Consider the following 17,650-nt stretch of genomic DNA (forward strand, 5'->3'; position numbering starts at 1 on the left):
AATTATAGTTTCCAGTTAACAACTAGCACTAACAGGTAAGGCCTTCTAAGTGGATCTTTCAGTCAAGTTTTCAGATGACTACAGCCCTAGCTGATGTCTTAGCTGTATCCTTAGGAAAGACTGAGCCAGAAACACTCAACCAGAACCACCTAACTGACCCATAGACTGTATGAGATACTGTTTCTTTTTTGAAGCCACTAACTTTTGGGGTAATTTGTAATGCAAAAATAGATTAACTTCTGGGGGGGGGGGAGTGGAGCTAAATAGAAATTTTGACACCTACTCAATTAAGGGAGGACACTCTAAAATCCATAGAGGATTATTAACATAGAGAGTATCAGTTCAATTTCATTGGCCAAATATTTAGACAGAAAAAAAAAAAAAAAGGTTACTTTTAAATAGTTAAAAATGTATACCTAAGACAAATACCCATAATCTTTTATCAGTTCCTGCCCTAACTCCAATTCAGTATGAAAGGATGGAAAAAACATGGGTAAAGCACGAAGCTTAAAAATTAGTCATATCCTGGGATGCCTGGGTGGCTCAGTCAGTTAAGCGGCCGACTTTGGCTCCGGTCATGATCTCACGGTTTATGAGTTCAACCTCTGCATCGGGTTCTGTGCTGGCAACTCAGAGCCTACAGCCACTTCAGATTCTCTGTCTCCCTCTCTCTCTGCACCTCCCCTATTCGACTCTGTGTCTCTGTCTCTCAAAAATAAACATTAAAAACAAAATTTTTTTTTAATTTAGTCATATCCTTCAACATATAAAGGGAATTAAATGATGGTGAGCAATTAGCAACCAAGAGCCAAAAAAACACAAAGAGACCACCAAAGGTACAGACATAGTACATGTAACCAAGAAACATCATGAAATCTCCTCAAAAATTAAACAAACAAAAATCAGGATATTAATCTAGTATTTTGGAATATACTTAAGTACATTTCTGCCCTAAAGCCAGAAAAAGAAGCCTAAATGACCTTTTATTCTTTTTTAAAAATCATGCTAAAACATACATACACAAAATTTACCATTCCAATAATTTTTTAAGTGTGTAATTCAGTGGAATGAAGTACACCCACTATGTTTTATAACCACCACCCTTATCCATTTCTAGAACTTGTCATCACCCCCAACAGAAACTTTATCCATGAAACACTAACTCCCCAATCCCCTCCCCCAACGGGTAACCTCTTTCTACTTTGTGTCTCTATGAACTTGCCTATTCTAGGCACCTCATTTTAAGTGGAGTCATTTGTCCTTTTGTAGATGACTTTTTAATATCCCTTGTAAGTCTACCAAAAAAACCTTTTGATCTGATTTATGTGCTGTAAGAAATAACTTATTGCTGTTTTTAAAAAAAATTTAAATTCCAGTAGAGTTAAACATACAGTAGTTATTGCTGCTTTTTAATCATCATCTTGATTTCAAGTTTATGTGACAAATGGAAGGCACTCTTACCATGAATAGTAGGGAACAGGCTGGTACAGAGATTGTGGTACAGATTTTTATCCTGACTCATTTCAAACACTTTCTCCCACTCCTTCACTGTCATTTGGTTCTTAATGCTCTCAGCCGTCTGTTCCTCATCTCGGAGCTCTTTTCCTCCAAACTGAGAGGTGGAGAAAGGAAAACTACTTGCATGGAAACAGTCAAAGTAAAGTGAAAGAGCTTCACTACAAACAAAAAATAGCCTGGGAGGTCAACTTCAGGATCTGTTGACTATAAAGGTTTGCAGAAAAAAATCCCCATATTATTAAGGCCTAAGTTAATCAAGATATTGAAGAGTTTGTCATTTGTCCAATGAATTAAAAACAAAAAAGCTACCACTGTTTTGTATTGTTATCTAAACGAATCGGAATGCTCAAAAGATAAGCCATAATAAAATGTTAATCACTGATATGAAGATGAAAATGAAGTAAGAGAGTATTATATTCACCCCTCTTGCAATGCTGTACTAGTTTCCAAACTTTTTCTCACTGTTTTCCCACTCAGGACATAGAATCAAGTTCTACAGAACTATAATACCAGGAATCCACACAAAGAGCAAGTTAAAACAAAATTATCCCATAGGTAATTCATATCAATGCTCTTAAAGCACAGAGCTCTTAAACATGAAAACAAAAAGACTTTTCCTCAAGATCAGAAAGACATGAAAAAATCTGGTTTTAAAACTAAAGAATCATGGGGTGCCTGGGTGGCTCAGTGGGTTAAGTGTCTGACTCTTAATTTTGGCACAGGACATGTTCTCACGGTTCGTGGGTTTGAGCCCTGAGTCGGGCTCCACACTGACCATGCAGAGCCTGCTTGGGATTCTCTCTCTCTCTGCTCCTCCCCAGCTCATGTGTGTGCATGCATGTGTGTGTTCTCTCTCAAGAGAAATAAATTTAATAAATAAATAAAACTAAAAAACCAAACCACCCTGCTCCCCTTTAACAGTGACTAGATAATTCAGTAGTTTCAGAAGCCTATACTGTGGCAGCCCCAGGGGAGGTCTTTCTCAATCTTGCCACTGTAAGACTCACCCTTGGGTTGGTGGGTGCAACACAGCAGGCAAGAAAGACCAGCCTGTATGAAAGGTCCCTAACACCAAGAGCCCGGAGTCCTCGAATGCCTTCCGTTTCATATCCATCAACACCACTTACACGGGAATTAGTTTCAGCGCGTGCTCCTGAAAGAATGAATGATAGTTTGTTTTACAGCTCAAATACCAAAAGTGCTGAGAATCAAAATTGCTTAAAAAAACAAAACCTATAAATCCAAAGATTTCATTTAGGCTTTGAAATTTTTCAGAGCAGTGCTTTTTGTAGCAAAATTAATTTGTCTCTATTCTTATACTTCCTTGCTCACCCTCTGATTGGTAGCCAAAAATAAGAAAAGAAAGATTCGAGAAGCTAAATGTTCTGCAGTTTAGGTAATGAGAATTGTTAAATATGAGCTAAAGATTACTGACCTGGTATGCTAAGCTTAGAGACATCAGGCACAACAATCAATGTCCCTGTAAAGTCACACTTGTCACCAGCTTGAGCTGACTCCACAGCTTCAGCTCTCAAGATCACTTCTAAACTTCGGGGGATACTCCCTCGAGGAAGCTCAGCTTGGGTCTCTTGAATACGAACCTATAACAAAACAAATAAATGGCTAAGAATGAGAAGAGATTATCTTTCAAATGTCATATAATCTAAATTAATGCCACAAATATTGACAAATATTGATGTATTCCAAACTCTCACCATTTGCAGACTTTTGACATTTGCCAAAATTCATCTTAAAAATTCTCTACCCCAGGGGAGAGAGGAAAATGGGTGATGGGCACTGAGGAGGGCACTTGTTGGGATGAACACTGGGTGTTGTATGTAGATGAACCACGGGAATCTACCCCAAAAACCAAGAGCACACTTTACACACTGTATGTTAGCCAATTTGACAATAAATTATATTAAAAAAAAAAAAACAACAACTCTATCCTGCAACTCCAATCCGAAGCAGGCTTCAGGCGGGTTCTGCCCCTAACACGGGGCTCAAACTCACAAACCTCGAGATCATGACCTGAGCCGAAGTCAGATACTTAACCAACTGAGCCACCCAGGTGCTCCTAAAAACTTCACTTTTAGTACACTTACCATGATGAGCTCTGAGTAATATGTGGAACTGCTCAATCACTATATTGTATACCTCAAACTAATATCACACTGTATGTTAAATATACTGGAATTAAAATAATAAAAAATTAAATAAAAACTTCACTTTTACTCTCATTAAAAAAATTTTTCCAGGGGGTGCCTGGGTGGCTCAGTCGGTAAGCATCCGACTCTTGATTTCAGCTCAGGTCATGATCTCACAGTTTGTGAGTTCGAGCCCCACATTGGGCTCTGCGCAGTGATCACAGAGCCTGCTTGGGATTCTGTCTCCCTCTTTCTCTGACCCTCCTCTGCTCTCTCTCTCTCAAGAAATAAACCGGGGCACCTGGGTGGCTCAGTCAGTTGAGCGTCCGACTTCGGCTCAGGGCATGATCTCGCGGTCCGTGAGTTCGAGCCCCGCGTCGGGCTCTGTGCTAACAGCTCAGAGCCTGGAGCCTGTTTTAGATTCTGTGTCTCCTTCTCTCTCTGACCCTCCCCCATTCATGCTCTGTCTCTCTCTGTCTCAAAAATAAAAATAAAACGTTAAAAAAAAAAAACAATAAAAAAATTAAAAAAACATTTTTCTGAGGTGCCTTGGTGGCTCAGTCAGTTGAGTGTCAGCCTTTGGCTCAGGTCATGCGTGATTTCAGTTTGTGGGTTCAAGCCCCATGATGGGCTCTGCACAAACAACTCAGAGTGTGGAGCCTGCTTGTAATTTGGTGTCTCCCTCTCTCTCTGCCCTTCCACCACTTGAGCGCACATGCACTCTCTCACTCAAAAATAAACATTAAAAAAAAAAAAAAAACTCTAAAAAATTTTTTGCCCCTCCTTGTCCTGACTGTGTAGTTAGATATCTGCTCTGTTCCATCTTCCTCCAAATTTTCAGGGAAATATTATGAAAAATTTCACATACTCAGGGCGCTTGGGTGGCTCAGTCAGTTGAGCGACTGACTTCAGTTCAGGTCATGCGTGATCTCATGGCTCGTGGGTTTGAGCCCCATATCGGGCTCTGTGCTAACAACAGCCTGGAGCCTGCTTCTGATTCTGATTCTCCCCCTCTCTCTGCCCCTTCCCTGCTCATGCTCTCTCTCCTTCAAAAGTAAACATTTAAAAAAATTAAAAAAAAAAAAATTCACATACTCTATACACTCCACCTCAACACTACCTTTTTTTTTTTTTTTTTAAGTTTATTTGAGAGAGAGCGAGAGCATGCAGGCTCAAACAGAGGAGGGGCAGAGAGAGAAGAGAAAAAGGGAATTCCAAGCAGGCTCCAGACTCAGCTCAGATCATGACACAGGGCTTGATCGATCTCACAATCCTGAGATCATGACCTGAGCTGAAATCAAGAGTCAGTCACCCAACTGACTGAGCCACCCAGCCAGGCACCCCAACACTACTGTCAATATTACTTAGACACACACATATTTTTACCGTATTATTTGAAGAATGCATAAAAATCAAAATACTTCACCCCTAACTATTTTAGCATTTGTCTCCTAAGAGTAAAGACATCCTATATAGCCACAGTATCTTTACCATACCAAGAAAATTAAATAATATTTAATTCCATAAAATCTATTATCTAGACCATCCTTAAATTTCCTCAATTGTGAATAATGTCCTTTATTACAACTGTTTTTTGTTTTTTCAAACCAAGACCTAATCTAGATTTATACTTTATATTTGGCTATGTTCTTTTTCAAACACAAAACACCTCTTACCCAAAGTTGTTGGTGGAGTATGTGCTTCATATAAACTAAGTAACAGACTGATGCTACACTAAATAAGGGATAAAAACTGAAGTTAATATTAATTATTTTAGTGTGGTACTCATTCCCTCATGCTTGAGTGCTTGAGCAGCTGCACCTTTTCTTTTCCTTTGCCTATCACAGAGTTACTAAGTCCTGTACAGATCTGAGACATGCGCCCCCTGCAACCTCATTCTTATTGCTACCATCCAACTCTTGCCCAGGTAACTACAACTATCTCATTATTAGTTTGTTGTTATATGCTATACATCAATGTCCCATTAATCTACCTTTAAAAAAGAAAGGTTCACATATATTCCCCTTTTTTACCAAGAAAGGTCTGAACTTCCCAACCTGAGATTTTAAGGCTCTGCGTACCTACATGCCTCACACCAAATCATCCTCCAGATGATCTCCAATTTGGCTCCTCTATTTCAATCATGATAATCCTCACTGCCATCAATAAACATGTCCATTTTCGCCTGTCCTTTTATTCATGCCTCCCTCCCTCCTAACCATCAACTTGAGAGGGTATCTAACAAGTTTCCACTTCTTCAAAGTTTTAACACTAGTTCTTCATCATCATCATCATCATCATCATCATCATCGTTTACTATTTATTCTCTCACAAAATATTCTGTCATAGTCTGAAGGAGCTTCCAATCCAAGTTATTAAAGTTTAAGACATTTATACATTGATAATTGAAATCGGCATTAGAGTTTTGGGTTTAAATCTGTAGTCACATATAATGATCTTCCACTTACATAAAAACTGAATTTAACATTGTCTAAATAAGCTTGTAACAACTGCCATGTGCCTAGAAGTGAATTATTAGCATAGACTGAATTTGAAACAAACAGAAGTTAAAAAATACCTTTTGAAAATCAACAAATCTCGATTTATTTGTATCCAGCAAGAATCTCCTTCTGTTGGCACAAACTGGATTTCGGCAGATGTTCGGCTGTGTGTATTTGAACTGCTGTTCTACATCCTTGATCACTGTCTGACAGTCCAAGCACAAAAATGTTCCACTCACAAGCTCTGGGTGAACTGGATGAGTCCGTACCACCTGCCCACTGATGCGAGTGAGCAAACCAATTCTCGATGAGGTAAGTTCTCGAATTCTGTTTAAAGACAGATGTACCATTAGTAAATATTGTAAATATTCATTTTCAACCTAAGAAATATTTCCATTTTAATGACAGGGTATTCAATGATAATTATGATAAAAACAAAAAACCAAAAAAAAAAAAAAAAAAACAAAACTAAATAAACAAATAAATAAATGGAAAGAAGGAATTCTTTGCAGATTCTTCTCCAAGAATGATTTAGTCAATGTGCCTATTCCTAAATTACACAATGCTTATGTATTCACAGCAAAATACACAAATATGAAAAAGTAAATAAAGGACACCAAAGAAATGAAATTACAATTATAAAACAAGATGATCCCATTTTATATGCAAATATATTTTTTGCTTACCTACTATTTCTAAATAAGCTGTATTAGTCTCATAGTAATCATACAAAAGACCTCAGCAACTCAGTTCAGAAACAATTCCTTTACCTCACAAACTCATTTTATATTAAATAACTTGGCCACTTTACAAGTAATTTAAGCAGTTTAAGTTTTCAAAATATCACTTCAATTTCTTCCACTGTATTTATTCTTTAAATAACTGCTAAAGGGGGGCGCCTGGATGGCTCAGTCGGTTAAACATCCGACTTCAGCTCAGGTTATGATCTCGCGGTCTGTGAGTTCAAGCCCTGCGTCGGGCTCTGGGCTGATGGCTCAGAGCCTGGAGCCTGCTTCCGATTCTGTGTCTCCCTCTCTCTCTGCCCCTCCCCCGTTCATGCTCTGTCTCTCTCTGTCTCAAAAATAAATAAAAACGTTAAAAAAAATTTAAAAAAAAAAATAAAAAAAATAAATAACTGCTAAAGGGAAAAAATGTTTTTAAAGTTATGCCATTTAAGCTCTGACAAAATTTTTCAAAGATTCATGAAATTCTCTAGACTATTTTCAGTTTTCTTATTTTCTCACTTGATTGATTTCTCCCCAAATGTCCCCTGCAAGATGTCCTGAAATACAACAATCCCCAGAAGCTGCTTTAACTTACTTTCCATTTCATCTCCCTAGAAAAATGATTTCTCCAAAACCAAACTTTATAGATAACTGAACCTAACTCTTTACATATAGAAGACTACCACCTCCCTACTTTTCTAACCATTAAGTGATGTGTATACTGTTTGGTGAATTCCTTTCCTTTCAAAGAAGAGTCTCTTACTTGTGTCTGGTAGGTAGGTCTTGGAATGCAACATAAAAATCCTTGGCAAGAGGAATCTCTTTTCGGTCTTTGACAAAGGTTTTCAAGGCCCGACATAGGTAAGGGTAAACTCTGAAAAGCAAACAAATAAAAATCACATGACATCTTCAAGAGGCCTACCAAGGCCCCCTTTACCTTTCATGCTTGCAAACAGCTAAGACTAAGCAATTTCACCTGGTTACAACCAAGCCTTAAAATTTAACTATGCAGGACACTTCTATCATCTACTCTAGGTCTATGAGTGTCTTCCAATCCTCTCCTAGCCCAACAAATAGATCTAAGACAACAGAAACACCAACGATAAAATCCTATACCCAAATACCTACTATCTTTATTTATTGTATTTTGTTGTTGTTGTTTTGTTTGTTTTATTTTAAATCCAGTATAGTTTACATACAGTGTAATATTAGTTTCAGGTGTACAATACAGTGAGTCAACACTTCCATACAACACCCGGTGCTCATCACAAGTGCACTCCTTAATCCCCATCACCTATTTCACCGGTTGCCCCATCTACCTCCCCTCTGATAGCCATCAGTTTGTTCAGTATAGTTAAGAGTGTGTTTCTTGGTTTGTATCTCTCTTTTTTCTTTGGTACAATTACATATTTAAAAAAAAATAAAGACAGCAAGGGCCAGCAATTTAAGCAATAGAACAAACCAGACTAAAATTATTTCATATCCAATCCCAAAAGGTTCCTGAACTTAATTTCTTGTAGATTAAGAGATAAGGGAATTATAACGAATAAATTCAGCTTCATTATTCAATTGTGAAAACAGAGCTATAATATTTCATGCAATCTCTATTGACATGACTGACCCTAAGGAGGAAAATGATAAGGCATTATTATCACATTTCAACTGAATACATATTTATGTACACCAGCTTTTGTTTGTTTCATATATTAAAAAATTACAGTCCCTTAAGGAAGAAATGCCACAATAAATGAAAGACCTTTTAACCCACAGTAAGGAAACATAACAAAGCCATTATGAATGATGCAGCAGGTTTAGGAAAATGAAAGGTACTATTAAATATGACAGGCTGTCACAAGAGAAATAGTAATCAATGTAATCATAGCAATAAAATAATATTTGTATTTTGTTTCTTTCAAGGAGTTAAAATAACGGACATCTTTTCTAAGTTAACAATTTCAACTAATATGACAAAAATAATAAAAACAAAGATAAAAATCTCTAAATCTGAAGCATATTAAAATTATTTAAAGTCTGCTCTACATGCTTTTGTCTTTCTTAAAATTCTGAGATAATTGCATTTGTATTCTTTTTTCTTTCCTGTGCATGATTATGTTCTTTCTTTTTATAATCTAGTATTCTTTTTTTTCCCTTAACTTGCTTTATTTTTTATTTTCTTAAATTTACATCCAAATTAGTTAGCATATAGTGCAACGATTTCAGGAGTAGATTCCTTAGTGCCCCTTACCCATTTAGCTCATCCCCCACTCCCACAACCTCTCCAGTAACCTTCAGTTTGTTCTCCATATTTATGAGTCTCTTCTGTTTTGTCCCCCTCCCTGTTTTTATATTATTTTTGTTTCCCTTCCCTTACGTTCATCTGTTTTGTCTCTTAAAGTCCTTATATGAGTGAAGTCATAGGATTTCTGTCTTTCTCTGAATAATTTCACTTAGCATAATACCCTCTAGTATCCACGTAGAGGATCCACATGGATCCACGTTCCATCCACGTAGTTGCAAATGGCAAGATTTCACTCTTTTTGATTGCCGACTAATACTCCATTGTATATATATAACACATCTTCTTTATCCATTCATCCATCAGTGGACATTTGGGCTCTTTCCATACTTTGGCTATTGTTGATAGTGCTGCTATAAACATGGGGGTGTATGTGTCCTTTCGAAACAACACACCTGTATCCCTTGGATAAATGCCTAGTAGAGCAATTGCTGGGTCGTAGGGTAGTTCTATTTTTAGTTTTTTGAGTTTTTTGAGGAACCTCCATACTGTTTTCCAGAGTGGCTGCACCAGCTTGCATTCCCATCTACTATCTTTAAATAATCATTTGGCACCCACAGTACAGGCCACTCCTCTGTCCAAGATGACTATACCTAAACAATCTTGGTGGTTTACAATCTAGCAACATGGCCTCCCGTTTGGTGTCAAGGCCTAGTATATTTTTCTAGGTTTAATTCTTGATTGAAAAATGGACGAGAGGAGCAATATGTTATGGACATGAGAGCAAACTGGCACTAACAATCCACTTGACTGGTTAGACTGAAGTGTGTATGTCCTCTTGAGGTAGGTTCCCAATAGCTGTTGCAGCTTGGTTTGTTTCAATAGTGGGATCTGAAGTCCTCTGAAAAATAAGCTTCTTCCCTTTCTTTCTTTCTTTCTTTCTTTCTTTCTTTCTTTCTTTCTTTCTTTCTTTCTTTCTTTTCTTTCTTTCTTTCTTTCTTTCTTTCTTTCTTTCTTTCTTTCTTTCTTTCTTTCTTTCTTTCCTTCCTTCCTTCCTTCCTTCCTTCCCTCCCTCCCTCCCTTCCTTTCATGTTTATTTATTTTGAGAGAGAGAGAGAGAGTTGCACATGTGAGCAAACAAGGGAGGGGCAAAGAGAATTCCAAGCAGGCTCCACACTGTCAGCACAGAGCCCAATGTGGGGCTCAATCTCGCAAATGGTGAGATAATGACCTGAGCCGAGATCAAGAATTGGATGCTTCTGGGAACCTGGGTGGCTCAGTTGGTTAAGGGGCTCACTTTGGCTCAGGTCATGATCTCATGGTTCATAAGTTTCAGCCCCATGTCAGGTGCTCTGCTGTCAGCAGAGTCCACTTAAAATTCTGTCTTCCTCTCTGTCTGTCCCCTGCTCGTGCTCGCTCTCAAAAATAAACAAACATAAAATAAATAAAAAATTTTAAAAAAGCGTTGCATGTTTAACCAAATGAGCTATGCAGGCACCCCTGAAAAATGAGCTACTTTTAGGAGACAGAACTGCTGCATAGCCTATGTACGAGGTATGAGTAGAGGTGTTTCTACTACCAGCCCGGACTTTCTACCTCCCTCACAACTTTTTCTGGTGTGTATTCTCACAATAAAATCTGCTGCTTATCACCCCCAACCATTCTTGATGATTGGAATGGCTAGAAACATTGAAACAGGTATTCCATCTCCCAGCCTACCATGTAAAGGAATGGGGCTGTCTCTCCTTATTCCTGCGTCTTAATTTTCTTTCACAACTGTCCACAATGTTTATTTTAACCTGGTTTTATTTATATATATTCACATCTGTTTAATCTAAATGCTGACAAAGATTTATGTAAAAAGATGTTTCTTGCTTTATACAGCAATTAAAAATACGGGCATCGGGGTGGCTCAGTCAGTTGGGCATCCGACTTTGGCTCAGGCCATCATCTCATGGTTTGTGAGTTCGAGCCCTGCATCGGGCTCTGTGCTGACAGCTCAGAGCCTGAAGCCTACTTCAAATTCTGTGTCTCCCTCTCTCTCTGCCCCTCCCCTACTCACGCTCTGTCTCTCCCTCTCTCAAAAATAAATAAACATTAAAAAAAAAAATTTTTTTTTTTAATGTTTTCAAGTGGCGCCTAGGTGGCTCAGTAAGTTAAGCGTCCAACTTAAGCTCAGGTCATGATCTCACAGTTTGTGAGTTCAAGGCCCAATCTCTGTGCTGTCAGCACAGAGCCTGCTGCGGATCCTCTGTCCCCCCACTCTCCGCCTCTGCCCCTCCCCGTCTCGTGCTCTATCAAAAATAAACATTCAAAAAAATGTTTTCAAAAGATTTTATATGACATGGAAAAATGTTACACTGTTATGTGAAATGGCAGGAGACTGTGTCTACAATATGATATCAATAGTTACATACACCTAGAAATACAACAAAACGTGCCAGAAGATCCTTAGGAAATTCCACATTTGCAGACCTGCTCATGATGGTTATCTATGGATGGTGGAATTACATATGTATTCCCTCTACTCATCTCTACTTTCTCTATTTCCTACAACATACACATTACTTTTATAATCAGAAGAAAATTAACCTTTAAGAACAACAATGTCATTTCTTTAAAGACACCCCTGACCAAGAACAGGATCCACACACTTTCTCAAAATACCTACTCCTAGGGGCAAGGGAAAGAATTAAATGAATGACAGACCAAGAGCACTGAATGCCTGACAGAAAGTAAGCGATCCTCTGAAAACTTAGGAAAACTACATAGAAAGCAAAGGTTTTCAACATTTGGACGTGTCAAATATTCAGCTCCACAAAGACCTAAATTTGTTCAGAGCAATACTAAAATGACCACTGGCTGTATCAAAGGGCCTCTCCTTCTGCCTCACAAATGAGTACTTCCAGTCCTAGAAGAGCTGGCTTCACAGGTTCCATGCCTATTTAAAGTAAAGAAGATTAATATAACATACCTATAGAACTCCTCTTGAATGGTGGTAGAAAGTTGTTGATTAAATTGCTCCAGGTCCACAAAACTCACAACCAATGTGTTTCTCTCAGGACGAATGAGCTCCTCTGCTAATTGCAAGTACTTAATTTCTCCATCACTGTTCTGGAACCTGTAGATACACACAAGTCCTATTAAATTGAAGAATTATGCAGTAAAAAGAAGAATCCAAATGCCTGATAAGTCGGTGTATCGGTTAAAATGACCATCAGCTTTAGGGTCAGACAGGCTCATTTCACTAAGTGCATAACATGGGCAAGTACTTATCCCACCTTTCTGAAAAAAAAAAAAAATTAAGACGTCATTTATCTCATAAGATTACTATGAAGTTTAAATGAGAGAAAGCCTGTAAATGCTTTGCACAGAGCCCAGACACAGAAAAACTAGGCCTAAACTGCATTTCTTCATTTAATATTTTCTAATAAAAAATGCCAACTATCCTTTTATTATTGTTGTATATAGTTAAGATTGGAAAATATTAAATCCAAAGATTCAATTTCTGTAGAGAAAACTGACAGACTAGTTGTTGATTTAAGAACATGAATAAAAATACAGAAATGAGGTGCTTCAATGCCCAAGTCCTCAGAAAAACAGAAACATATACACACAAAATTAAGGATTACCACCACCATTTTTGCTTTTTGTCCTTTTAACATAAATGCAGATTCACTTGGAACCAAAAATCAATTCCTTCTTCAAATACAGCATACCTAGCTGTCCAATATTTACTGAACATCTATCTGCAAAGCATTACACCAGAGATACTTAAAGCTAAAAATGACAGTGTTGTTCCTGCCCTAGGACTGACATGATCATAGGATCATACCCTCCTATTAAAGAGGTAGCAAGAGAACCTAAATGTCCATGACAAATGAGTAAAGAAAATGTATACATATACAACGGAACACTACTCAGTCTTAAAAAGTAAATTCTGCTATACGTGTCAACATTGATAAACCCTGAGGACATTACACAAAATGAAATACGCCAATCATAGAAAGATAAATACTGCATGATCCTACCTATATGAAGTAACTAAATAGTCAAATTTATAGAATCAAAGTGGAATGAGGGTGGCTGGTGGGCTCAGTTGGTAGAGCATGTGACTCTTTTTTTTTTTTTTAAAGTTTTTTTTTTTTAATGTTTATTTATTTTTGAGACAGAGAGAGACAGAGCATGAACGGGGGAGGGTCACAGAGAGAAGGAGACACAGAATCTGAAACAGGCTCCAGGCTCTGAGCTGTCAGCACAGAGGCTCGAACCCATGAACCGTGAGATCATGACCTGAGCCGAAGCCGGACGCTTAACCGACTGAGCCACCCAGGCGCCCCGAGCATGTGACTCTTGATCTCAGGGCAGGGAGCTCAAGCCCCAGGTTGGTGCAGAGCTTACTTTAATTAATTAATTAATTAAATAGTGGAATGATGGCTGCCAGAAGCTAGAGCAAGGGAGGAAAATGTGGAGTTACTAAGCAAGTCAAGTGAGACTGAATAAGCTTTAAGAGATCTACTGTATAACATTGTATTTACAGTCAATGATAATGTATTGCATAGTTAAAAATTTGTTAAGAGGGTAGATCTCATGTTAAGCGTTCCTTTAACAAAAGGAAAAAAGGAGATACAAAAAATGTGCTGTGGGATTATAAATAATTCTGCCCAACAAGAACATCCAGAAAGGCTTCAAGCATTTTTAAAAGATGACATTGGAGGGGCACCTGGGTGGCTCAGTTGGTTAAGCATCTGACTTTGGCTCAGGTCATGATCCCATGGTTTGCGGGTTTGAGCCCCACATCGGGCCCTGTGCTGACAGCTCAGAGCCTGGAGCCTGCTTTGGATTCTGTGTCTCCCTTTCTCTCTGCTCCTCACCCACTCACGCTTTGTCTCTCTTGATCTCTCATAAATAAATAAACGTTAAAAAAAAATTTAAAAAAAGAGGACATTGGAATTCAGCCTTGAAAGATGTTTAGAATTTGAAAGAAAACAAAGCAACACAAACACCAAAAAAACTCCAGTAGTGGTTAGACTCACTATAGATGTTTTCAAGTGGCAATGTCAGAAAAGGTAGAGGAATACAGAGATGACAGGCTGGTTGTGGAAGATGAAACTGGGAAGAGGAGCTGTGAAGAATTTGAGACTTTACTCCATAAACAAGGGCAAATCAAAGCTGGAATTCTGAGGGGGAGTTAACACACCCCCCCCCCACCCAAACAGAGTAATTTATTTCTCTCATTCATCATTATCCCCAGCATCCAGCTGTATGGTAAACTGCAAGGCAGTTAAGGCAATCATATTCTTCATTAAAATGAAACATTAATTGAGGACTTTTGTAATGTGGTGTGGTGGCTAGGTGGGGTTAAGGATGGGATTTACATTCAAGACGGAAGTGGCTGACAGGTAAAGACACAGTAAGTTTCATTACCAGAGATAATGGAAAATGGCACCTTACGGGCATAAGGGAAGAAAGGATTGGTGCTGCCTGAAAGATTTACAGAGTTTCACAAAGGAGGTATGAGTCTTTAGCTGTGCTTTGAAAGATGAATAGCTGTCAGGCAGAGAATAACAATGCTAAAGACGGGGGATATAAATTATGGTTTCAAATGTATCAGAATTTCATGAGATGGCAGAATTATGCACAATAATAAAAGTGTGGAAACAACCCAAATGTCCATGGATGGATGAATGGATAAAAAGTGGTATATGCATACAGTGAAGTATTATTCAGCCTTAAAAAGAAATCCCGACACAATGCTGTACACGTGGATGAACCTTGAAGACATTATGGTAAGTAAAATAAATTGGTCACAAAAGGCCAAATACTCCAAGTATAGCTCCAAGTACACGAGGTAACTAGAACAGTGAAAGTCATGGTTAAGTAGAATGGTGGTTGCCAGGTGCTGGGGCGGGGCGGGGGGCAGGGGGGAATGGGGAGTTAACTGTTTAGTGGCTGCAGAGTTTCAGTTCGGGAAGACCAGAGTTCAGTCGATGGATGGTGGGGGCAGTTGCTTAACAAAGTGCATATACATACTTAATGACACCGAACTCTACACTTAAACAAGGTTAAATGGTAAGTTTTATGTATATTTTACAATTAAAAAAAATTTCACAAGACATTCCAAGGTCCATCCTCTTAAGGAAAGAAGTAATACATCTGCACGAAGTAACTGGCGGCAGAGGCGGAAACCCAGGCAGTGGGGGATTACGAGAGGCCAGGAGCCTAGAAGGCAACTTAAAAAAAAAAAAAAAAAAAAAGTATGTGCGGGTCGGGGGGCTTGCGGTGGAAGGAAACGGAAGGATGGAGGGAAGGAGGGGAATACGCTCAGACACTTTGAAGCAGGTCAGGGCTCACCCGAGCATCTGTCTGCCCTCAGGGTTCACTCGAGTGCCTTTATCTCCATGGGCTCCAAAGGCAGCCCGGGCCCTCGGCGCCCCCAACACCAGAGGCCTGGGTGCCCGGTCCCATCAGGACTCTGCAGGGGCCCCCCACTCGGTCTTGCTACTACTTATGCTCCCGGAGCCTCCGTTTCCGCTCAGGTAACCAGGGGCGACGGGATCACCAGCCTTACAGGTTGTGAGGACTGAACGACGGGACCAAACCGCTGCGCATACCCACGGCACTGGCAGTTTGAGGAAGGACTCAAGATGGGATTTTACCGCTCGCGGCGACCTGGCTAAGCCCCGAGTGGGGAATAGGACGCTCTGCAAGGCGCGCGGGCCCCCGGTTCCCCCCCAACATGCGCCGGCCCTAGGGCCCAGCCCGGCCCTGGGAGCCGCGAGTCGGCGGGCTCCCGGGCTCCGGAAGCGGACAGGGGCAGCTCGGGGAAGTTCCGCGAGGAAGGGGCGCCCGCGGACTTACTCCTCCAAGAAATCCAGGAACAGTTTCTGGCATTTCTCCGCCACCTCATCGCGGACTTCCAGGTGCTGGCTGCCGGCGCCCGGCTCCGCTGCCGCCGCGAGGTCCATGGCTGTTCAGTGCTAAGGGTCCGCCACCGCCACGCTCCACCACTACCAATCACTTCACCACAGACGCCACCACTTTGCGCGCGCCGCCGCCGCTACCGCCCGCCCCCTCGCCCACAGGGATTGCCGGAACCAATCGTGGCGCAGGAACTCGAGGATTTCGCGCCAAACCTGCCCAATGAGCGTGGCTTCTGCATTAGTCCAGCCCACAGAGCCGGGATTTCGCGCCAAATGCAAAGACAGGGAGGAAGCCAGCGGGTTCTGCCTTTGCGCCTGCGTAGTGTGGTCTTGTCGCTGGCAACTTGGTTTCTGCAACAGATTTACGAGTGGGATCCGTGTTCCGGTGGCTTTTCACATGTTTTTCATATCATTTCACTGATATTAATTGAGCAGTAGACATAAAGCTCTATGGAGGAGAAAAATGAGTAAGATTCAGACCTGCTTGAGCCGTTGTAAGTGGAGGAAATATAACTGTGCAAGAGCCCAAAGAGATATAGACGTAGTACCAGGTACGGAGTTTGGCAGTTACTGTGGTTAATTCCCCTCTTAAACAGAACTGTTGGCTTGCGCCCTCTTGATTTTCTTTACTCCCTCTCAGGCCGTCTTTACCCCACTTCCTTCCACTTGCTTTTTTCCCATCTCTTTGGCTATTCTTGGTTAGCCATCTATTGTTGGTGCCTCTTCTTTAGTGAGTTCCTGAAGTGGTCTGGTCCCAGAGCCTTCATTTCTCCTGAAGCTCTGTTGGGCGACCCTCTTCACTCCTGTTGTTGTGGGATTGTTGAGCGAGCCCTGTCAAGAAGGAATTCTTGAGAGGTTTTACAGTGCAACTTAGCAATTTTAAGGACAGGACCTGTGGGTAGAAAGACCTGCACCTTTGCTGTATGAAAGCTGGTGGTTATATAGTGTTTAAGGGGGAGGAGGGGACGTGCAGGGAGTATTAGATCATTACTGTTTTCTTCGAATTTCTACTTGTAAAACTACTTTCACAAGATTTCTCTCTTTCTATATAAAAAATGTAGCAACCAGCAAGTATTTGATCCTTATCAGAACTATACAGGCTATAGGTCAGCCTTCTAGACTAAAGGTGAACATTTTTCTGCTTCTATCCCTCATCATCATAGCTTCTGGGTGCTGATGACTTCTACCTTGTGTATCACCAACTGGGATTCTTTGGCCTGTAAGAGATTAAGAGAAGCCTGGACCATTTCCTTTTTGAGGTTTCCACACATGAAAAATTTTTTTCTTAAAGCCAAACAGGGTGACAGAAGTTATAGTAATTACTTTAACATCAGCCCCCCCCCACACACACACAGATACACTCTTCACATACCAGATTTAACAAAACAGTCCATTGCTGATGTACTGCAGTGTATCTGAGACTGTATGTATTACCTCATTTGAAGGGGGTTGGGAACCATTGTGGCCCTGTATCCCTCAGCTCTTCACAAGCTCCAGATTCTGGACATCACCACTTGCATGCATTTTAGGAGCCTCAGACTCACTGTGCTACGGGACAATCATAACCCTCATGCACTAAGAATGGATTCAGGAGATAACC

General features: G+C 40.2%; 1 protein-coding gene across 2 annotated transcripts in view; it reads right to left on the reverse strand.

The window, feature by feature from the left end:
• MCM6 (minichromosome maintenance complex component 6) overlaps positions 1–16,182 on the reverse strand; it is a 38,900-nt gene extending 22,718 nt beyond the window's left edge. The window contains exons 1-7 of one of the 2 annotated variants that reach the window (XM_042994366.1): positions 15,989–16,182; positions 12,102–12,248; positions 7,655–7,765; positions 6,244–6,493; positions 2,954–3,119; positions 2,526–2,671; positions 1,462–1,612 (exon numbers count right to left, since the gene is read on the reverse strand). In XM_042994366.1, coding sequence (XP_042850300.1) covers positions 1,462–1,612; positions 2,526–2,671; positions 2,954–3,119; positions 6,244–6,493; positions 7,655–7,765; positions 12,102–12,248; positions 15,989–16,095 — 1,078 coding nt within the window. In that variant the 5' untranslated portion in view covers positions 16,096–16,182. Of the gene's footprint in view, positions 1–1,461; positions 1,613–2,525; positions 2,672–2,953; positions 3,120–6,243; positions 6,494–7,654; positions 7,766–12,101; positions 12,249–15,481; positions 15,842–15,988 lie in introns of those variants that run through there. The other variant, XM_042994367.1, reaches the window with a different exon arrangement.
• Positions 16,183–17,650: the final 1,468 nt, after the last annotated feature.

This window comes from Panthera tigris, chromosome C1 (assembly GCF_018350195.1).
Source record: "Panthera tigris isolate Pti1 chromosome C1, P.tigris_Pti1_mat1.1, whole genome shotgun sequence".
Taxonomy (NCBI): Eukaryota; Metazoa; Chordata; class Mammalia; order Carnivora; family Felidae; genus Panthera; species Panthera tigris.